The 23,088-nt window shown below is 42.1% G+C and overlaps 1 protein-coding gene across 2 annotated transcripts; it reads right to left on the reverse strand.

Moving 5' to 3' along the window:
* Positions 1–1,494: 1,494 nt before the first annotated feature.
* CALCOCO2 (calcium binding and coiled-coil domain 2) lies at positions 1,495–22,889 on the reverse strand. Of its 2 annotated transcripts, none has more exons than XM_036837285.1 (13): positions 22,816–22,889; positions 16,057–16,246; positions 12,049–12,151; positions 11,759–11,892; positions 10,833–10,958; positions 9,875–9,963; positions 9,426–9,495; positions 8,796–8,918; positions 8,408–8,494; positions 5,791–5,886; positions 4,077–4,212; positions 3,046–3,074; positions 1,495–2,532 (listed from the first exon to the last, which is right to left on the reverse strand). In XM_036837285.1, the coding sequence occupies exons 2-13, from the start codon at positions 16,234–16,236 to the stop codon at positions 2,359–2,361; spliced, it is 1,347 nt and encodes a 448-aa protein (XP_036693180.1). In that variant the 5' UTR covers positions 16,237–16,246; positions 22,816–22,889; the 3' UTR covers positions 1,495–2,358. The 2 variants fall into 2 exon arrangements, with proteins under 2 accessions (XP_036693180.1, XP_036693181.1); XM_036837286.1 differs by having other exon boundaries at positions 22,797–22,843.
* Between the last annotated feature and the right edge of the window lie 199 nt (positions 22,890–23,088).

Genomic DNA, 23,088 nt, shown 5'->3' on the forward strand with positions numbered 1-23,088 from the left:
GAATTTTACAGCTTTAAAATCTGTGGGTGTAAGAGGTATAGAGGGGAAAGGCTGGAGTGATGACTGGATTATATAAGAATGACTGTTTCCTTTACCACTAGTAGATGCCTGGAGCATAATTCCCCCTTCAAAGCCTTGGTAAGAGCAGCTGGGGATAATGAACAGTGGTTAAAGATGCTTTGTTTTACATCCAGCAAAAAGGATCATTAACACCTCAACTGTTTTTTTTCACCAAGCTCGTGGAAGGGCTCCTGCTGCTGTTGATAATCACGGTAACCCTCGGGGTAGCAGGGGCAAAGGGGTGGGTAATTCACCAGAAAATGGTATTCACTGATTTGGGTTATGTGCACCACTGCTCCTCTCCATTCATGTGCTTAATTAAGAGCTGACTAGTATAAAATAAATGAAACTGCAATTCTTCATTGGAATCATCTCGGGAGCAACAGAAATTTTGCAGGAAGGGTATCTGCCAGAAAAACTGTGTTACTGTCTCCCCATTATATTTCTATTCATTCATTCATTTATTTATTTTTTGGCTGCGCTGGGTCTTCGTTGCTGCGCGTGGGCTTTCTCTAGTTGCGGTGAGCGGGGGCTACTCTTCGTTGCGGTGCACGGGCTTCTCATTGCCGTGGCTTCTCTTGTTGCGAAGCACGGGCTCTAGGCACGCAGGCTTCAGTAGTTGCGGCATGTGCGCTCAGTAGTTGTGGCACACAGGCTTAGTTGCTCCGGGGCATGTGGGAACTCCCCGGACCAGGGAGCCAACCCTTGTCCCCTGGCAGGCGGATTCTTAACCACTGTGCCACCAGGGAAGTCCTATATTTCTATTCTAGACTTTGTCTTAATGTCACATCTGATTCTTACAGGGCAAAGGCTTATGAGTCCAAGAGACATCATATCGAAATGATGATACGGGAGAAGGAGGGGGAGTATAGTTTCATCTTCATTTTATCAAAGGAGAAATAAAGGTGAGGAGCTGTGACCAGGACAATACAGTTAGTCGAAGGCCTAACTTCAGTCACGTCAGGGAAAACCCCAGAAGGAATGCAGAGCTATAGTTGGCTCAACCTGATGCACAACATCATGTTTCACATCATTCAAAAGTTTCTGTAAAAGTCTCTACAGTGACCAGCTGGCTGACTGCCTGGGAGTCATTTCCATTTGTTCAGTCCCTGGGGTGGAGAAAATGGAATTGCTTTCTTATAGTTCAATTAGGCAGATCTGGATGGAGGGAACTGAAGTTAGTTCACAAAAGGTGCCCAAATCCACACCCTTTCAAAAATGCACAGAAAGTTAGAACAAGAAAGTCAGGGCTCCAGATTTCTCAAACTAATGCTTCGTCACCTCCCTCTCCACCTCAAGATAATGGCCAGGAGACTCTTTTGTTGACTAGTTAAGACAGGTGAAGAGAAATCTTTGGTGGGGTCTATAATTCCAACAATCCTTTTGATTATACTTTCCCCACAAGCTTAAAAATAAAAAAACATGAACTCAAGGTTTATTTTAAATTACCAAAGTCCCTGAAGTAGAGGACTAGTTTATTTTTAGTATTAAAGCGATTAACAATAGTTCTCATTCTAACTTATCCATATCCAAACTCACCTGCTCAGAAAGTTGCAAACCCATACAGTTTCTAACAAGTCCCACTAACCATTAAGAAAGGACTTACAACAATAATAGTTATGTGCACAGGAAAAAAACCAGAGTAGAAAATGCCAGTCAGAGGTATCCAGAGAGAAAGACTTTCTGTGAGTGAAATAATATTTCATGTCCATAGTTCAGGAATGCTTCTGTTGGGAGCTGGGAAATCAAGATGAGAAACCTTTGGTATCCAAACTGGATGTCTGGGTTCTCTGCCATGCCATTTTTGACTATTCTACATCAGTTGGAGAAGGAGGCCTGAGGAGGAGGAAGAAATTCTCAACCTCTGATCAGTCGCCAGTCCCAGGGTTAGGACTGAGGACTGAGTACAAACACACTCAAGGCCTGACCCTGAATGACAGTGGGACAACCTGGAAAACTACTCACTTAGTACTCGAGTCAGGCCTGCTGTGAATAGCCAGGTCAGCTCCATCCCAGGGCCTTTACGCTGGAGACCCTCAGAAGAATGGGCATTTTAGTTGAGAGGCTGACACAGCTGGAGTTATGTGACTTAAAAGGTACTAACCCACAAGGATGGAAGTAACAGCCCTTAACACTATGCTTCAGATAATCGACATGACTCCACCTATAGGGCAGCAGGACTAAGTAAATCCCTAATAATTCAGGTTAGGCAGGATCTTGGGTCATAACTCATAGTAGAAGCTATAGGTTCTACTCTATAAAATCCATGTACAGTATAGATCCAAGAGGCTGGGACACTTAGAGAGTGTGGCAGAACACATGGTCTTCAAAGATCTGCTTCTCTTTTGCTGGGAAGGCCTTGTCACAAATTGGACAATTCAAACTAAGGGTCTGCATGTGCTGCTCCAAGGTGTGATCAAACAAGTCATCAGGAAAGTCTGATTTGCAGGTGGGGCATTTCTTGATGGAGAGCTGGGAGGAAGAGCAAAGAGGTCAGTCCGAATGTAAGCTATATGTGGCAGAGACTGTGTCTCACTTTCTACTATATCCTCAGCACCTAGCATAATGCTTGGCAGATGGTAGGTGATCAAGAAATAGAGGATGAATGAACAAATTCACATTTGGAGATACTCACTGGGGCATTTCTCTAACCCTAGGATTGAAAGGATGTAACATTGCCTGGAAGGGGCACTGGACATACCTTGTTTGGCTACCTGCCTGGTCCATATCTCCTCCCCAGTCCTGCTACCAAATTCAATTCACAGGTGAAAATCTTCAGTGGAACACTGATGGATGAACTGTGTTTTCTTCTCCCTGCCCTAACAGGCTCTCTCAGCTTTCGGCACTGACCAAATTGACCCTGCTGACTTCTGGAGTTATTACAGTGAACCCGTCTCCCTATGGTTCTCCCAAGAACTGGATGGAGCGGGAAGGGAAATTTTCTCAACGGTCTGATGTGGGCAATCTCATGAATCCAATACTTACCAGGCTGGGGGCAGAACTTTCTTGGATACCTGAAGGTAATAAAAAAGATTTCATTCAATGAAATGCATCCCTAGAATGCATTCTCCAGCTGTGTTCTAGCAGCTGTTTTTTGTAGCCCTCATTGTTCCCCTTCTGATTCTTTAACTCTCATATATACCATCTACTTTGATAGAGGGGATCTAGGTCAAGGATAGCGGGAAAAGAGGAAAAAATAATGAAGTGGCATTTTCAGTAGCCATTATATAATCAGAAAAAACAATAAACCTATTTCCAGTGTGCAGAAAATGAGATTTTAATGAAAACAGTAACAATTTAACACGGAAATAGTCTGAGAATAGATTTTAAGACCAAATCCACACAGTCATTTTTTAAATGAAATGTTTAAAAATATTTTTAAGGAAAAATAAACTTGTACCCCTGCCTGTTGCAAAGATCAGATTGTGACTGTTAAGAGAACAGGACTGCTTTAAACTGTCGCAAAAAAGCAAATGAGGTCTCATATCGCTTTTGGAGACAAAAAAGGAGGAAAGTTCCGTGTTTGGCAAAGACATCTGACCCTGGGTCCTTCAGTGACAAGACGGGTTGTCACCCCATTTCCACTCAGGAGTCTCTGCTGAGCACGTCCCTGCTACCCTTGGTCAGGCCATGGGGGTGGCTGCCTAACAGCCCGTCCTGGGCGGCACGGTCCGCCTCTCGTGCTTCCAGTTCCAAATCTTAATTAGCTTCCTCAGCTTTAGATGTATGTATCTTCTACACAGAGACATTTCTCTGATTTATGTATTTGGAATATAGCCACGGGACTCAATTTGTGTCTGCTGCCTCTAGGCGAATGATCTGATTTGTGTCTTCTAGATTCAGATTTATTTCTCAATTAACACTTCTTGCCTGGCAGTCTTTCTGTTGGGTACTCAGCTTCTGCCCAACAAGTCTTAACAATGAGGCTGGTCTTAATGAGCATTTCAGAGAAAAAACTTTATTGGAGGAAAGGGATGCAAGCAGGGCCTCCAGCTCGAATGGCAAAGTTGCCTTACCGGAATATGGGTTTCCGTAGACAAGTCCTGGGTTTTGTCTTGCAGCTCCTTGATTCGAAGTAGGCGCTTGATAAGGCAAAGAGTCATAATTCAGACCCATGTAACTCAGCAGTGTGCTGTTCTCCATCTTCAAAAGCTAAGGATAGAGTATTTACAGAGACATGTTAAAAGACAACAACAAATGGCCACAAGGAACTGGCCAGGGATGCCCATTACAGGTAGTTCTCAATTAACAATGTGGCACTGGAGAAGCCCAAGAAATGATAAACCATCATTCTTCAAAAGGGGAAGCAGCAGCCTCAGTATTCCAAAGATCTGAGTTCTTAATATCTGAATTTAAATATGTATTGTATTTTATTTAGAATGAATGCAAAAAGGAATTTAAAATCTTTAAATACACACCAACTGAAGGGGGTACAGAAGTTGTATGGATATGTGAGGGTGGTGGGAGCTATATTAAGATTGAAACTGTTACACATTATTGAGAGCAGAATGGTTCTTTTAGTCTCCTTCCTAGAACTATTTTCTTACATAGTGTGAATATTCCTCTGATATAATTTTCCCTCTTCATGTTTTATCCCATCAAATGGATATGCCAACAGAGAGTGAGAGGGAAGAAAAAAGAGAGGGAGGGAATGCGAGAGAGAAAGAATGTAAGAGATCAAGCCACAAGGGGGACAGGCAACATTTAAAGTTCTTAGAAAAAAGAAAATCAGTAAATTTCCTCTTAACATCTTAAGAGGATTTTACTCTAGTTCTTAACAAAGCTTCCAAATATCAGATCTTTTTCTTCTTGCTGCAAGTTGTGTGCATTCTTCCTTCCCCATCTTCTGCACACCCTTTCCCCACCCCTGGCCCACACTATTTCAAAGTCAAGGTACAGCTAACTAAATCAAGAGGATGAGAATGACAGGACCAGAAACAGACCCCAAAGTCTTTCTGCAAAATTGAAACACATTGGCATAAACGATATAATCAAAGGTAGAAATGATCACTTGAAGGCACAGCCCAGAAGGGTTATGGAGAGGGTAGAGATGGAGAATGGCTGGAGGTGTAGATCGGAGGAGCAGCCAGAATGCATGGACACCTGCTCTTTGATGCCAGCAAGAATGTGAGAATGACTTCAAGCTCAACCTTTTTATTTGCTGCCATCATCCTCAATCAATCAATAATAATGGGTTTAGCATACAGTAGAAAATAAATACTGGTTGGATGAAAGAATGAACTGATGAATGAATGAATGCATAGTATTTATTTGGGGCCTACCATGGGTCCAGCACTGGTACAGACCACCACTTCTGCTCCTGGTTTGGCAGCAGAGAAAAAGACAAAAGTTGTGCTGAAGGAAAAGTGTCCCTCAGCTAGCATAAAAATGATGTAGGATATTACTCCCCAAAGACAATACTTACAATAGCTGTGGAGTTAAAAGCAAAAATAATAAGTTAGATCTTCATCAAGGCTGTTCCTTTCAAGGTCACTACTGCCATGCCAAACAAGCTTCAGTTACAGAACAAAGAATGGGTTTTGCGGTAGATTAGGAAACCAGATGAAATGTACTCTTTGTTTGGGAGCAACTGTCCCATCCAATGTCCCAGAAAGGGCTCTTTTGTTTAACTTTTTATGTTATCACCACATCTCTGGGTCACCCTTTAAAACTCTCCTTCCTTCCCTTTAAAACTCTTTCCTTCCCTTTAAAACTCTTTTACACACTTACATCATTTTCTTCTTCCATTCTCTCTTTCTCTTTCTGCAGAACATTATACATAATCTTGTTCTCACTCAGTCTTTTTGACAAGTCAAAGTTCTGGTCCTGTCAAAAAAAAAAAATTAGGATTAGGACCACCTATTGCAGTCTGGATCCAAGGTGGGGTAAAACAAGGAGATCATAGAGCATCTGGCTTTCCAAAGTGGTGGGACTGAGGTGGTGGAGAAGGAAATGGGGGTAGGGAGGAGTGGTACCATGGAGGTGATGCTGACTTACAGAAAAATGACTTAACAAAATGCCTGAAGGCTTGGGCTGGCATCAAGATGCCAGTTTCTTTTGGTTTAGCTGGGAGTAAGTGACCAAAGAGAGAAAGAGTTAGCTTGGGGGAAACCTCAAGACTGGCTTAACAGAATTAGGGATAAACTGAGCTTTTTTTAACCCCATGCAACCATGGAAACAATCATCTTCTTTGTCTTGAATAAACATCTCACTCAACCCAGCGTGAAGCACTGAGTTAGGCTGGTGTGACTCCCTCCCAGTGTGAAGACAGGCATGTGGACTCAAGTTACACTGAGGAAGAAGGAACCCTGGAAGGCATTTATCCAAGGCTACAAGGAACCCAGACTGGGGTCCTGGGCTTCCCAGTATGATGGGTTCACCTGACTAGTTTCATGGAGCCAAAACTCATAGGCATGGCTTCAGCGCTTCCCGACACCTGCCTATATATATACACATGCGAATACCTCACAAAAACACTTTAAGCTAGTCCTCCTAGTTGTGGGGTTTTTTTCAAGATTTTTTATTTGAATGTTGGTGCCCAAACTGCTGTGCGCTTCTAGCTGACCCTGAGGTAGTAACGCGAAAGGGGCTACCCGACGACAGTGCTGACTGCAGGCTCCTGGCTCCCCATCCCCACTGGCTCATGCTGGCTCTTCTGGTCCTGCTTCACTTCCTCAAAAGGCAGAAGTAAGAGAGCACTATCTGAGTCTGTGCAGAAACTGTCAGTCTGTCTGCTCAGTGGTTATAAAAACCTTCCCTGAGACCCACGGCTGAGCTGGGGCCTCTATTTCTGGGGATCTCCAGGCTGGTTTCTGGCCCCATACTCCATCCCTCTTTTTAGCAGAGGGTGTATTCTCCTTAACGAGGGTGCACAATCCTCTGGGCTTGGTCCAGGAACCACAAACCTTCACATCCTTTGCTTCCTGGGCCCCTCATCTCTGTCACCTACCCGTGCGGCAGCCCTGAGTTGCCTGATCTGTTTGTGGAGCCGTTGACACTCTGTACTTCTCTAAGAAACAGGCTTTCCCGGCCTCTACCTTTGCCTTTAGGCGTTCCACCTCTTGTACTAACTGCTCCTCCACTGCTGTTTTCTTGTTCCTAGGCTCCTGAAGCCTAAGATACATAGTCCTCAGAGTTAGGGGCCTTTTGGATGCATGAGGAATAAAGAAATGCTATCAGACAGCTGGGGAGCCCCTGGATCTTGAAAAGTATTCCATGAAAACCAAGGAGGTTCAAACCTTTGAATGGCTATAGATTATTTAAAGCAGATTTCTTTGTTACATCAGAGGTCACAAACTGAAAAGTGCCAACAGGGGCCTGGCAAGTAATGGAACTGAATGAAGGAGTGGGATGCAACGAAACAATGAGGACTGCAGCCACATGGGGAACGCGTGACCCATCTAAAGGGTCAGCAGCTACTCAGCTCCAGATACTGCTACTGGGCGGGAGTGTCGGCTCATATGTTGCTAGAGCCTCTGATTTTTCAAAAAGCTGGAAATACAAATTTCTTTTAATGGGAAATGTTCCCACTTTTAAGTGTTGGTCACCAAATCAGTTTTTTAAAAAACACCATCTAGAACAAATAAAACATTCCTGTGGGCTATACTTAACCTGTGAGTTGATGATTTTCAAACTTTGTTGCATCTATTCTTTACTATATCAAGCTAAAATACACAGTATCTTATATACAGTAGGTACTCAATAATCAATTGGATAATGATTGAATAAATGAATGATGCATAGAGGATATGAGTTACATTCTCAGTAACTGGATATTCTCCACACATCAGGATTTCTCATGTCCTTACAACAGTTCAGAAAATGGAGCTACTAGGCACTTGTTATCACCATGAGGCCTCGTTTCCAACAATATATTATAGGAAATTATTAGTTAATTAGGCTTTCATTACTATATTACATAGCTCAGAATAATTTATAATGATGATAATTGCTAACATTACATTAATTATAACAAAATTTGTTTGACTACTATAATATCTTCTAATTGTAGAGCTCATTTTACAATCATTAATTTGTCTGCCCCGACAAAAACTCTTTAAGAAGGGGGTAGGGGTTATTCTGTGTGATTCCTAGCCCAAGGCTCTATTTACTACAACCTCTCATGAAGTTTAACTTCCAATATTCCTTTTCACTCGTCACATATTAGAAATGCCCACTTCTCCTAAACAGTCTGTAAATGGCAGATTCTCTGTCCCTTTGGGTAGAGAAGAAAGTCCAGAGGTAAATGCTGTTCTAATCTGTGTCATTTATCCTGTCCATCCCTTGAAAATAGGCCCTATCCCTTCTTTAGGCTCCCTCCCACATAGCCATCCAAAGACAGACATGCCGTTAACTCCTGTTGTTTCTTCGCTGCAGTAGTTTCTTTCTGCTTCATCTCCTCCACTGTCCATTCGAGCTCCTTCTGATGTTCCCTCTGCACAAAAACAGATTTCAGTACCACTGCTGAGAAAACACACACACACGCACACGCACAAGCACATGTGCGCACACACTGGGGAAAGGCCTGCTGAGCTAATGAGCGAGCAGGGTGCAGAGAGAAAAGCAAGTCTTCTCTTATTAGTTTCTAAGAAAAGCCGTTAGATATCTCATTTCAGATGGCTTCCCCTGAGACCTTTCCCGCAGCCAGTGACACCCAGGTATATGATAGAGCCAAGAAAGAACAATGTATGTATTTTTTCACAAATGCCTAAAAATATTTTGTTCCATGACTCTACCTGTTCAGTTAAACTGAGAAACAGCTGGCCATTTTCCTTTTTCAGGTGCTCCAACTGCTCTGTTTTATCTTGAACTCCCTGAACAAGCTTCTCCATTTCTTTCTCTTGAGTTGACAGCTGGGCCTAAAGCAAAAATGGTGAATATAACCAAAATAAAAAAGAAGGAAAACTAAACAGGAACAATGCTTTTAAATGTACAGTAACATAAAGAGATGTGTGTTCCCCAGCAACTCCCAACTGCCAAATATCCCTAAGAACTTCTTCACTCTTCTGCTCTACCTTACACCTAAGAATCTAAGACTCAACTGAGTAAAATTTGACAAGCCACCCTTTAAAGCCCCTCTTTAAGGCACAGCTTCCTAAAAAAGAGAGCAGTTCTGCTGCTACCTGCTTTACATTCCAGGCTTTTTAGTAAGATTTTGCTTGAAAGGATTTTGTAGCTAAAAGAAAAGTTAAAAAGGGTGTGGAGGGCCAAGAACGGAAAACACACACCCTGAAACTGTAGTGTGATGCTCTGAGAGGTCCACCACTAGGCACTCAGTACAATGAGCTGCATTTTCCTGGGCCACCACAGTGGAGTGGTGGCAAGGCTAAGAAAATATACTTTGGCAAAGGTTTGGCATTACCTACCTGAAGCTGATCCACTCTGACTCCCATCTTCTCATTTTCTGAGGACATCTTCTGGTTTTGTTCTTTCAGCCTGTGGAAGTGGAGATGACTAAGTGAAAAAAAATACTGATTCTAGGTCAGCTCCCCCAGACCTTAAACGATTTAAGGCTGCCTTGCCCTAAGCCTGCAGAGTTATTTTTAAATCCACTAGTCTCTTCTTCAGTCCTATTTTGGCTTCCTGACCTCAAACTGTAAGTGTTCAATACTTAACGTTAATACTTGAATTCAGGTCATTTGTCCTTACAATTCTGATACTAATTCTCTAACCTAGAATCAAAGAGCTCCTGAATCAAAGAGGGAGAATCATACCTATCACTATCATAACAGGAAGACTGTTCTAAAATCTAATCGGACCCTGCCTAAGGGTGTCTATGATACAGCAGCTCCTCCCATTCAAGAGTCGCACTCACTGAAGAAGCTCTGTCTCCCAACAGTCCTTCTGCTCTTTCATCGTCTGTTCCAATTTCTTATTGATGCTCTTTAGGGTTTCTAGCTCCTCCTGTAGATTGAAACATCAAAGGGACTTAACGTTTCTAAGACAGTGTTTAGTATCTCAGGCAGCCAACAAATATTTATTGAGCACTTATTATACGTCAGGCATATAGCATGACACAGCAGTGAATGAAATATCCAAGTAAAAGGATTTCTTTTTTTTTTTTAGGATTTCTATATTAAAATGTTCTTAATATGTTCTTTCCATATTAAAAATACATCTACCTTAGGAGTTTGGGATTAACATATACACACTACTATATATAAAATAAATAGCCAACATGAACCTACTGTATAGCACAGGGAACTATACTCAATATTTTGTAATAACCTATAAGGGAAAAGTATCTAATATATATATATATCTATAACTGAATCACTTTGCTGTACACCTGAAACTAACACAACATTGTAAATCAACTACAACTCAATTAAAAAAAGGAAGAAAAAATACATCTACCGAATTTCTCTTCTAGTAGAGCTTATATTTGTCCATTAATTCATTAAACAAATATTTAATGAGTGCCTATTACACACCAGACACTGTTCTGGCACTGCAGACACAGCAGTGGGCAAAATAAAGGTGCTTTTCTCCTAGAAACGTGCTGTCCAATTAATTCATGAAAGCCACATACATAATTTAAAAATTTTAGTAGCAACATTAAAAAAAGTAAAAAGAAATAGATGAAATTATTTTACTAATAGTATATAATCCATTAAATGAAAATATCATTTCAATATGTAAACAATAAAAAGGAAATATCTAATATACTAAAATCTGTGCCAGGTATTAGTATCAGGGCGTGAGATCACAAGAAAAACAGAAAATGATTCTGATCTCCATCCTCCCAGTTCACCTTTAACCAGCACCCGTACCTGCTTCCTTTGGAGCTCGGCCTGCGTGTCTGAGTTCTGCTTCTGGAGGCCGACACAGCTGTCCTTCAGCTGCTTGTTTTCTTTGCAGAGCTCCTTGTTGTGCTGCTCAATCTCTTCCACCTCGCCCTATTAAAGAACGTTCCATAAACTCAGATTTGGCCCTTTATAGCTCAATGGATATTCAAGTCCCTCTAGCAGAAAATTCCCATAAGCTAGGATGGTTAGGGTCTAGCTGATTCCCACTCACTGTATTGACATCTGTGTACCCCAAGTGGAAGCAGCCCCTCAGTATGTAGGGAAGGGGGTAAGAGAGGTGTGCCTGTATAATTGCAGCACTGAGGCTGCCATTACCAAGAAAGAAAGATAAACAAAATTAAGGCCACAAAAAGTTAAAAGGGGAAATGACAAAAGAACATAGTTTTTTCTTGCAAACACTTAATATTGTTTGTCTCTCCTCTCAGACTTAGCTCCTTGAGACTGGGACAGGGTTTTAATTGATTCTTCACTACATCCCTAGTGCCTACCAGAGTGTTGGATGGAAGTAGGTGTCCTGTTAAATAACTGAGTAAGCAAAGAAATACAAAGAAGACTATTTGGTGTGTCTCTCCTCAAAGGAGCTTATAAAATTTACTATGGTGATAAGATGTGCAGATGACAAAAATTAAGTAACTGGGAAAGTTAAATAACTGAATGTCAACTGAGTTACAGAAGTTTTAGAGAAAGGAGAAATCACTTATTGTTATGATTCTTGTTAACATTCCTAAGTCATTCCCTTAGGAATGGTGGGTTTGAATGGGTACTGTATAACATTTTCCCAACAGTTATCTGTTAGACATTCAATAAAGGCTTACTGACTGAAGTTCTACCCTATCCTGGAATTGCTCCTCTTAATGGCAGGAAGGGATTGCGATGAGATGCTTACAGACCTGAGTGGTAACAACCAGGATGTCCTCCTCATTTTCTGGACGGAACTGGAAAGGGATACTTGCCCCCCGGACCACACCATCCTGATCCACATAGCAGAACTGGTAATACTCATCATCCTTGGGCAGGTAATAAGCTGAAAACAGAACATGATTTTTAATCCAAAATAAGGTCTATTCAGAAAACTAAAAATCTGGAAGTCTTTTATCTACCCCAGAAAGCTCAAGCTCAAGGGAATTAATTAGTCTTGGCTGCTAGCTGTCTTCTACCTTTGATCCAGTATTTTTCTCACCTTTGAACTGGACCTCCTGCTGTTTGGCAGGTTTGCTGTTTAGGTCAACGGGCAAAGTAACCCACATGAAGGTGTAGTACTCACGGGTTGTCTTCCATCCCACCTGCAATGACAAGAGGCTCTTGTTCAGCATCTGAAAGTGCTTAGATTTGGGCCATGTCTTCTTAAAATGCACTTTTTGTTATGTGGATTTTACAATAGAGTAAGTTCATTATGATAAGATCTACCCACAATGGATCAAATCTTGTTTTTTGACTTATGATAACTATATATACAATTAAAAACTGGTATGCACACACACAGTCTAAATTACTTGTCTTAGAAGGAAACAAAAACTGGCCATTCAACACCCAGGACAAGAGTTCCAAATATTGTATCTCCAAGTCAGACACAGAACTGAGAGTGATTGGGAAAAAAGTTGTGGGATTGTGAACCTTGATCCTGCTAATTTCCTACAACAGTGTTCTTGGAATTTCTTAATCAGAAAGCACTTCTGATCTGCCCTCTCCACTGGTTCGTCCTCTCCTGTGTCCAATTCAGTCTTGTCACCTATACCAACCCGGTTATATCACTGCGTTTAAAAGTGCATTTTAAAAATAATGTGTGTGAGGACTTCCCTGGTGGCACAGTGGTTAAGAATCCACCTGCCAATGCAGGGGACATGGGTTCGAGCCCTGGTCTGGGAAGACGCCACATGCCGCGGAGCAACTAAGCCCGTGCGCCACAACTACTGAGCCTGCGCTCTAGAGCCCGCGAGCCACAACTACTGAGCCTGCGCGCCTAGAGCCCGTGCTCCGCAACAAGAGAAGTCACCGCGATGCGAAGCCTGCGCACCACAACGAAGAGTAGCCCCTGCTCGCCCCAACTAGAGAAAGCCCGCGTGCAGCAACAAAGACCCAACGCAGCCAAAAATGAATAAATAAAGAAATAAATTTATTTTTAAAAAATAAATAAATAAAATAAAAATAAAAATAATGTGTGTGTTGGGGTTGGATGGACAAGAGAGTTCTTAGACTATGAGGTACCAGATAACTGAGTCCAACCTGTAGAGTTTTCTTTCTTCAGTGTTTTTCTTAATGCATGTTTAATGAAGGCTTTTTGGTGATAAAGATAACAACAATCTGGTAGTCATAAAGGCCCCTTCTAGGTATGGAATGCAGTAAGTCATAAGATATAAAGATACTGTAAAATATGCCTCAGAGCAGAAAGCTGGCTAAGTGGAAAATATTCTCACTAAATGTGAAGAGGGGTAAAAGACGGCTCAAATCCTATCTGGAAGATAAGAGTATACCGGAGAATAGAAAAGGAGCCATTGTGTCTTCAAGGGGAGAATACTTAGCAAATAAGCAAAATTACATTTATTGCCGTATTGTGACCCTGCCTGAGCCCAGTGGGAAGAAAAAGAACTAAAAATAAATTCCATGTTCATATACTAAGGAATCAGAGCAGGGTTGAAAAGGCTGTAAGTGCATCACACATACTAGGGCATGTTTTAGTGTCTCATTAACACCCACCCCGTTGCTGTAAGCACCTCTGAGCCACTGACACCTGCGGAGGTACAGGAAGCAGGAATTTTATGGAGTCTTCATTCACATCCTGGAGTTTCTTAATGCACTGTGACCAAAATATCATCTAGGAAGGCCTAAGAATTACTGCTGCCTTGGAACAAGGAAGCAACTTCTAGTCACCTGCAATTTCTGTCCTTGGCTCCTCCATCTGAGCAGTCCTAGTCCCAGCCTGCCTCTTGTGGTATGACATTTCCCCTCCCTGAAACCCTGGAACATCGCATAAATGCCCGGGTAAAGGAGAGTATGGAGCACAGGGCTCTACACTGAAGGAAGAAAAGCTAACTCCCATCCACTTTCGGCTTTATCACTGGTGGTAGCTTTCACTCTATGGAGAAGATGTAGCATATTGCATGTGCAGAAACATTTGTGAGTGCCTACTTGCTGCTGGGAACCAGTGGTGTTAGGGCAGATGAGGGGTTGAGGGGTATGAGTAAGACTACACTGCAAGAACACCAGGAGCACTTTAGAAGTGAGCTAGGAAGCACACAACTTTACAGTCAGCCCTTAATTCTCTAACTGACCATCTGTTGTTCAAAGGAATTCAGCAGAAAATAAGAGGAAGAAAAGCAGAGGTTTGGGAGTCAAACAAACTTGCTTCACCGCTAGGAGACCTTGGGAAGGTCACCATCTTAAGTACATTCACTTTATTCATCTGCACAAGCAATACTACTACTTACCTCAGGGGGCTGCTGTGCTGTAAGGATTAAATTAGAAAACACACACACACACACACACACACACACACACACACACCCCCCTCATCAAAGACCTAGCACATCATATGTTCTCAAAAAGTTTGTGTTCTCTCTTTATTAGTCTTAAACTTTTCTTGCACACTTTAGGGTAGGTGTTCAAATCAATAGCTTTGTGGACAATGAACCTCTGGGTTAACCACAATTTCCTTATTGTGGTACGCAATACCTCTGAAATGAATGAAGTATAGATGCATTTAAAAACAATGCTTTTAAACATTTGTTTTTAAAAAGAATAAGACTTTCGGGACTTCCCTGGTGGGGCAGTGGTTAAGAATACACCTGCCAATGCAGGGGACAGGGGTTCAAGCCCTGGTCCGGGAAGGTCCCACATGCCGCGGGGCAACTAAGCCTGTGCACCACAACTACTGAGCCTGCGCTCTAGAGCCGAGGAGCCACAACTACTGAGTCTGCGTGCCACAACTACTGAAGCCCGCGTGCCTAGAGCCCGTGCTCTGCAACAAGAGAAGCCACTGCAATGAGAAGCCCACACATCGCAACAAAAAGTAGCACCCGCTCGCCGCAACTAGAGAAAGCCCTCGCGCAGCAACGAAGACCCAACGCAGCCAAATAAATAAATAAAAATTTATAAAAACAAAATAAATAAATAAAAAGCATAAGACTCTCATTTGGTTTAGAGTGAAGTCCTCACTGGAAGTTGTTCCGGCTGTCCCTCCGGTTGTCCACTACCCCCACCTCTAAACACCAGCCTTGTTACCTCCAGCTTCCATCGTTCTATCACTTAGCTTGGAATTCCAAACAATTAAGGAAAAGGAATTCGATGAGGAAATGTGAATTAGCATCAGCTCCTACACAGTGCACTCAAGAACGATGTCTGATTTTAGGATGAACAGCATTGGTAAACAAGCACATGACATACTGAGGTGTCAAAACAAAGGTCACTTATGTTGGGACTCAGCAGTGTAAGTTACTTACGTTTGACCTTTATCTCTGTCTCTGTAAATAGGACGATTTGTCATTATGGTGTGTGAGTGAGTGAACGAGAGTGTGCATGTATGTGTGTGTTTGTGTGTGAGGGGATGTCAGAGACAGAGATACAGAGGGGGAAAGAAGAGGAGCTAGAGAGTAAGTTGACTATAATAAAAAGTACCATTTCTGTACGTGAACTGACAGGGTGATTAGACACTGGAAGAGGAAACCGAGGGAGCTCATAAACTTTCCGTTCTTGGAAATCTTCACAAAGAAGCAAGACACGCTTATTCAGGAACAAACTTCTTGGGTGCAAGATATAGGACAAGGTAAATTTTCAACATCCTTTCCAGATTTGTAATACTTATATTAAAACAAATTAAACACTGTACTAAGTAAGCAAGTGATGTTTAAATTCACAGAAATTATGTAAGGGGCCACCTACCCCAGTCAAGTCACAGATGAATATTTCAAAATAGGATAATTTAAAAAACATTTACATTTGGTTTTTGAAAGTATAATGAAACTTGTGGATTGTATGATTTGCTATCTTATTTTAGCTTAAGACTGAAATTAAAATTTGAGTCCTACAGCACATGCTGGTGTGTGTAGGGAGAAGTGCTAGGGAGCTTAGTTTAGGATTTTAACATTGGCCACACATATATGCAAAATGCTTATAATACAGAGCCAGACACACACTCAGGTAACTAAGATTCACCTCTAGTTCCCAGTCACTTGGTACTAAATTAACCACTTACTCTGAAGATGCCAATCCAATCCTTTCGACGGGGAATGAAATGCTGGGTGAGGGTGTAATAGCATGTGATGTCCCCTCCAGGGACGTAGAACTTCTCCACACTGTTAAAGATGACCTGAGAGAAATGACAATGGTCCAGCAAGACAGCTGATGTGGGGGGATCTTCTATTGTCTCTTCCATGGTAGGGGTCCTGTTATGAGATATGGGATAGAATAAGGCTCAAAAAGGGTTGTCTGAAATGCTGGAAATTTCTGGGCTCTCACCCAGGGAACATTCAGTTCGGGGCAAGTCAGGAAAAGCAAAAGCCTGACAAGTATTGAGATCACACAACTTGCTTTCGGTTTCACTATGAGCCACTTTGCATTCATAACTTCCTGTGCTATAAGAATTTTCTGAGTCTCTGTGACCTCTTCACCACAGGCACCACCACCCTCACATACCCTTGTTCTCTGCTCACAGCTAGTTTGCTCCCCTTCTTCTAAATGCCTTAAGTAAGACAGCCTAGAGGTTCCTGAGCTGGGAACTGTTAAGACTTAGATTCTAGATTTTTCATTCCAACAAGCCCTGTGACTTTTGGAATGTCAATTTCTCTAGATTTCAGCTTCTCTATTCAATTTCATTTATCCTGTAATTATCGGGTCCTTCTATATATTAAGGCACTCTGCTAGGAGCTGGGGATGGGTGCAGAAAGAAAGATAGGGATGAGAGAAGGAGATTATTTGACATGCAGTGGTGACGAGCATGGGTTCAGAAATCAAACTGTTGGAGTTCAAATTCCAGCTTCATCACCTATTAAACGCATGCCCTTGGGTAATTTACTTAACTGGACTCTGCGCATGGTTCCTCATCTGTAAAATGGGGCTAATAACATCTACCTCATTCTTTTTTTTGTGAGCATTAATTGAAACACAGGCATACCTCGGAGACATTGCAAGTTCAATTCCAGACCATCTCAATAAAGCACATACCTCAATAAAGCGAGTCACACAATTTTTTTGGTTTCTCAGTGCATATGAAAGTTATGTTTACACTATACTGTAGTCTATGAAGTGTGCAGTAGCATTATGTCTAAAAAAAAGTACATACATTAATTAAAAAATACTTTATTGCTAAAAAATGCCAAAAATTTCCAAAAGTAACATCAAAGACCACTGATCACAGAGCACCATAACAAATATAATAATAATGAAAAAGTCTGAAATATTGTGAGAACTATCAAAATGTGACACAGAGACATGAAGTGAGCAAATGCAGTTAGAAAAATGGCGCCAACAGACTTGCTCAAGGTAGGGTTGCCACAAACTTTCAATTTTGTAAAAAAAAAAAATAGTATCTGTGAAGCAGATAGGTATGCCTGCAATGTACAGTGTCAGTCCTTAAATCAGTACCTGCCATAGAGTAGGCAATTCACACAAAGTAAAGGCTGAGTGACAGAATAAAGCACTTGCACAAAGTCTGGATAAAGAGAGGGTTTAACAGATGTTAGTGACTATTACGTTTGTGTTTTTTTCTTTTCTGTCAGTCTTTGCCCTCAAAAGAGTCCCAATCCGATATGGAGGTTAGATGAGAATTTAAGTGACTGCCAAATAAGAGTAAGTGCAAAATGCTCTTGGGTTCAAAAGAGAGAGAGATGAAACTGGTTAGGAAAATGAAGAAAAGCTTCGAGGAGTGAGTAGAATCCTAGATAAGCCCTCAAGGAAGATTAGAATTCTGACAAATGTGTTTGGGGGGTGAGGAAATTCCAGATGAATGAAGCAGCATGCATAAAAGCAAAGAAACGGAAAAATGCAGCCCATGTTTGGAGGACAGCAAGCAAGTTTGGATCCCTATCTATAAAATGGGGATATTAAGCTGTATTTCACCTTTCTAGGTCATAGTACAGATAAAATGTGATCAAGGATGGGAACTATTGGGGAGATAAAAACAATACACAAAAGAAACAAAGTCTTTTGAATTGTCGGGACCTGATACTTCCTGCCCCTCAAAAGCCACATGCCCTGTCTTCTAAATGCATTTAGTGAGTCTATGTTTCTCAATCCAGAGTTCTACTGGGAAATGAAAACAATACTGCAGCTCTACACAGCAGATGAAGAAAGAGCTGTACATTTGCAAATACTACTACCTGGTATCTTACAAATTCAGCTGTTAGAACATGTTGGAAGACTGTACACACATACACACACACACACACCCCTTAAAAAAATAGTAAGTACAATAACCAAAAAAACACAGTAGCTCTTCTAGCTCTGCCCCACCCCACTAATTTCCTGGTTTTATTTTGAACTCTAAGCAAACAGGCCTCCTCTTCCAGCTACCCCAGAAGTCAATTTTTTCACAGAGAAGGTAAGAGGACTTTGAGGCACTGAACTGTCTGTTCTCGAGACTGAGCTAAGGAACTAAGAAAGGTACTAGCTTTCTGGTTTGTGACACAGTTTGGCCACATCCTCAACCTCAAACCTCAGATCGGTTTTTCTAAGGAAGAAAGAGGTCACATTCCAGTCTAGGCCAGTACTTGTTCCTCATGATAAGCCGTTGACTACTGATCTGTTGGATGCTGTGGGAGGTTGGGCAGGGAGGTTTCTCAGCTTGCAGACCCCTGTCTTTCCCAGTGGTCTTCAGTCACACTGAGGCCAGCATAGCCCCTCTGTCCTAAGCCTGGAGCACCTTTTATTTGAGCATGTGACTTAATCTGTCCTTTACTGTGGATCATGAGAACATTCAGGTAAGAGTGAATTCAGGGCCTGTCTCTCAATTAACCTAAATACCATCATACTCCGTTCTCTTCCTTCATAACACTATCACCACTATATACACAACAAAACAACTAGCCCATAGCAATCACTTATTGCTATGTACTCATAGTACTTACTCATTGAATAAATGAATGAATAAGATATGTATTCAATTCATCAAAAAGTGAAAGGAAGGGGCTTTGTAGGTAAACAACGGTGTGAATGATGGTGGGGCTAATTCTTATCTTTAACCCTGCTCTTAATTTGTTGGGTACCTTTGGAGAAGCTGCTGTTTCTCAGCTTTCTCTTTTCTAAAATAGGATGAGGAGGGAGTTCCCTGGTGGCCTAGTGGTTAGGATTCTGGGCTTTCACTGCTGTGGTTCGGGTTCAACCTCTGGTTGGGGAACTGAGATCCTGAAAGAATCTCACTGAAGAAAGGACAGCATACATACACAAAATGACATGAAAGAGCTCATATTCTGAGGTTTGAGTGTACAGCCAATGGAAACTTTATCTCTTGTCATTCATCTGAAAACCTAACATCTGTATGGAAAAGTCAACAGCCTTGGTTCCTTGCTTATCAAAAATGTAACAGACTCCATGAAGTTTCCCATTTCAGAGATCTCATCACACTCCCAGAAGGACTCAGGGGGCACCCAATGGCACTCTGGGTGTTCGGAACTCAATCATTCTTGAAATAAATAACTCTTCTGCCAAGACTGCAGAAGGGTTTGAGGAGGTAGAGCGAAGAACAATAGTGGCTTTTCTGCTTCTTACCAAAGCCAACGACTTTTAGAAAAGGCCATGGGTAAACCTAGAGCATAACCATGTCAATCTGAACTGGGTCAGTGAGGAGGTATATCATTCAACTTTTCCTGGAAGGAAGCTATCTACTGATTTTTAAGGTCAGTGACCCTTAAAGCTTATACTTCCTCCCAGCAATAAAATTCCCTGGGAGAAATGGGCTCCAACAACGGCTTGGGAAATTGCCTTTCTGACAAAGCAGTCTAGAAATGACTGTTCATGGCGGGGGCGGGCAGGAAGGATGCGGAAGGAAAATAAGAATGATTTAAGCATCAGCTCCCCTCCTTTAACCACTCTTCCCACTATAGAACCTGTCCACCATCCACTTCTAATTCTGGCAATATCCACAGAGACAAGGAAGAGAGAAGAAATACAAAAAGAGCAAATGTTAAATTTAGAAACCTAGAGTCATTAAAAAGCAGTGGGATGAATTAGGCTCCCTAGAAGTCATGGAATGGTATTCCACTTAATTCCTTACTCCTACCCTCAAATCAAAGACTGGCCATATAAAGAGTGACCAGGGAAAACAAATAGAAAATTTTAAAAACAAACCATCAAACATGGGAAAATAATGCAGAGATTCCACAAACTGTCAGAGGCACTTTACTTGGACTCTGACACAGTTGTTACTTTTTCTTTTTTTTTCAGCTCAGTTTCCAAAATGATTAGGGTCCTCAGAGGAGGAAGGCAATAACAGGCAATATATTTTAAAATGAGTCTCCTGAACTGGCTCCTGGCTTCTAAGAAAACCTGACACATTTTCATCTAATGAGCTTCTCAAGTCTAATACAGTACTCCCAGGACTGTTCCATGAGGGCACAGATTCTCTTATATTCTCCTGAAGGAACAAACAGCCAGTTCTACTCCTGCTCTTTCTGAATGAATCTGTAAACTACGCTGATATGCTTTTTAGCAGAAAAATTGAAAAATGTTAAGCTTTTTTTTTTTTTAAGCTTTCTGGTTTAGGTTCTAACAGTGCAAATATTCAACCAAATCAACTCACCAATTTTCCTAAAGATTTTTCCTCATGTATGCTGAACCACAAAGAATAACCTTATAAAACGACAGCCAACAAAAACTAAAATTCTAGCACAAAGAATGCCCAACATTTTTGCATTAGCCTTTTATACCAGTGGGCACATTTTTCAAGAGAAGTGAAGACTATAGATAAGTTTCTCTGGATCAATTCACAGAAGGAAACCAAATGAATCCACAGCCGAGAGAGAAATGCCAATCAGTTCTTCATTTGGGAATAGTAAAAACAAAAATAAGTAAAAACTAAACACACATTCAACCTAATTCCTTCATCCTTCTGCTTACTTAAGTTTCTAAACTACTAGCAATTAGCAAAATGGATGAACTGATTTGAGTTCCACTCCCCCTGGCCCTGGAATAGATGCTTCCACAAAACTACCCTTTAGAGAACACTGACAATAGATATTATGGATGTGTAGATGGCCCTGAGATGCGGAGCAAAAGCAAAGACACATAGTCACTGGTCCTCAAATTATGAGAGCCACTTGCTCTAATCCAAATTTTCCAAGTTCATTCCAGTTCCTTACCTAAAATCTTTCTAGTGCCTTAAGTAAATTTTGTACCCCCAGGAGACTTTTAATACCTAATTCATTAACAACTGTTTGGATTAGTTGCCCGGCTTATTCTAAGCAGCCTTCATTCCACATACCACAACACCACAGTGCCAAAAGTACTAGGGAAGAACAGAAAAACTGTTCTGGGCAACCAGGAGAAACTGCGAAAAGCTCAAAGCTGTGGACTAAATCTCCATTTTATTCCATTTTACTTTACTGAGATTTTATACTTTTTCTGTGAAAAGCGTGATTCTGCTAACCCTTGAAGTGACATGGGTAGTGACAGTGTTTGAAGTGTAGTAGAAAGGGGACTAAGCTAGGAGCCAAGGGACCTGGGTTCTTGTCTTAGTTCTGCCACTAACTAGCTCTGAGATCTTGGCCAAGTCACACTATCTCTTTTTAGGCCTCAGTTTCCTCATCCGTAAAACACATGGATCAGGCAAGAAAATCTCTAAGAAACTTTCCAGCTATAATGATGATCCCAGGTGAAGGAAAAAGGAAATGAAAGAGTTTAACTGTCTTTTCATCTAAGAAAATGAGGAAGCATGGTATTATATTAATAAGCACAGTCAAAAATTTTAAAGAGCCCTATTTGTACTATCTGACTCCAAAGACCACATGACTTGTTAGTGTTACGTAACTCTTACTACCTTTCTTAGGGTCCTTTCCACTCCACAGTTGTCATTTCTGCAAAAGGGTAGAGTTTCAAATAGAGGCCCTCTGAAAGTATCTGTGAAAGTGAGTCACCTGGATATTCCTTAATAATGTGCTCTACATAATCTACAAAGACCTATTGTATTAAAAGTCTTTTGCTTTTAACAGTTTTTGTAATAGTGGAGATGTTATAATACATAGCTTTTGTATTATTCTACTCAGCTCCAACCATGGCCACTTGTTGGCTTACATCAGAAGCAAAGAATCCAAGTGATAGAAAAAAGTTTAAATGTCCAGGAGGGGTTGAAATCATAATAAATTAGAGTGGGAACATTAGCCCCAAACTAAATTGGGGTGGGGGAGATGGGGAGGGATGGTGGGGAGGGAGGGGCTACCGGAGATCAACGGTAAAGAAGCAGGTCACCACACCCCAAGTGCTCTTTCTTCTCGGTCTTCTAGAACATCTCCTCCAATTACAAACGGCCTCAACTGAAGGAAAGGGGCTTGAGGGATCAAGACTGGGAAATTGAGGCCCAAAGAGAAAGTAACTTGCCTAGGGTGACTGGGCAAGGTCCGCCCTCGGCCACAGCCACCAATGACGTCAAGCACGGGGATTAAGGAACCAGCACGACCTCGGCCGGCGAGGGGGGGCGGGGCATGACGCCATGACTTCAAGACCCTCACTCGGGTCAGAGGGTTCCTTCTGCCTCAGGAGCCGCCCACCCGGCTCCGGGCACTGAAGCCCTGCCCTCCTCGGGGAAAAAACTGCCCTCAACCCTCCAAGGCCGCGGAGGGGCTCCAGGGGCCCCATGACGCCACTTTCACTTACGGTCACCCTAGAAAGAATGGACGGAGGTGAAAACCGAAACCAGCCGGCCCCACTGCCCGCCCATGGCCCTTTCTCAGGACTGGATGTGTGAAGTCGGGGAACCCGAGGGCCCAACTGTCCCTAATTGCCCACCTTCACTCCAGGGACTCACCAGGGGCTGCAGCCAGCGGCGGCGCCACAGCAACAGGGCGGGGAAAGGGACAGGGGCGGGGCTGAAAACCCAGGGCAGAGCTGTCCCGTCTGACCCCGCCCACTACGTCATAACGGTCAGCAAGCCCCGCCCTCACCGCGGTGCTTTTGGGGACTTGTAGTGTTTAGGTGACTGGGCCCCAGGGTCGCTCCGCAGCCCTGTATGGTTTTCCCCAGTTCGGAGCAAAGATCACATCCCAAGGAGCCTACTTCTTCCCCTAGAAAGAGCCATTTA

This window comes from Balaenoptera musculus, chromosome 20 (assembly GCF_009873245.2).
Source record: "Balaenoptera musculus isolate JJ_BM4_2016_0621 chromosome 20, mBalMus1.pri.v3, whole genome shotgun sequence".
NCBI lineage: Eukaryota > Metazoa > Chordata > Mammalia > Artiodactyla > Balaenopteridae > Balaenoptera > Balaenoptera musculus.

Bases quoted from the DNA above. Each gene is read 5' to 3' on its own strand.
- CALCOCO2 (XM_036837285.1), bottom strand. From the start codon at position 16,236: ATGGAAGAGACAATAGAAGATCCCCCCACATCAGCTGTCTTGCTGGAC. The intron at 11,893-12,048 runs GTGAGAAAAATA...TTCTGTTTTCAG, and splicing joins GCAGGAGGTCCAGTTCAAAG to CTTATTACCTGCCCAAGGAT. The intron at 4,213-5,790 runs GTAAGTGTGTAA...CTCTATCCTTAG, and splicing joins GAATGGAAGAAGAAAATGAT to CTTTTGAAGATGGAGAACAG.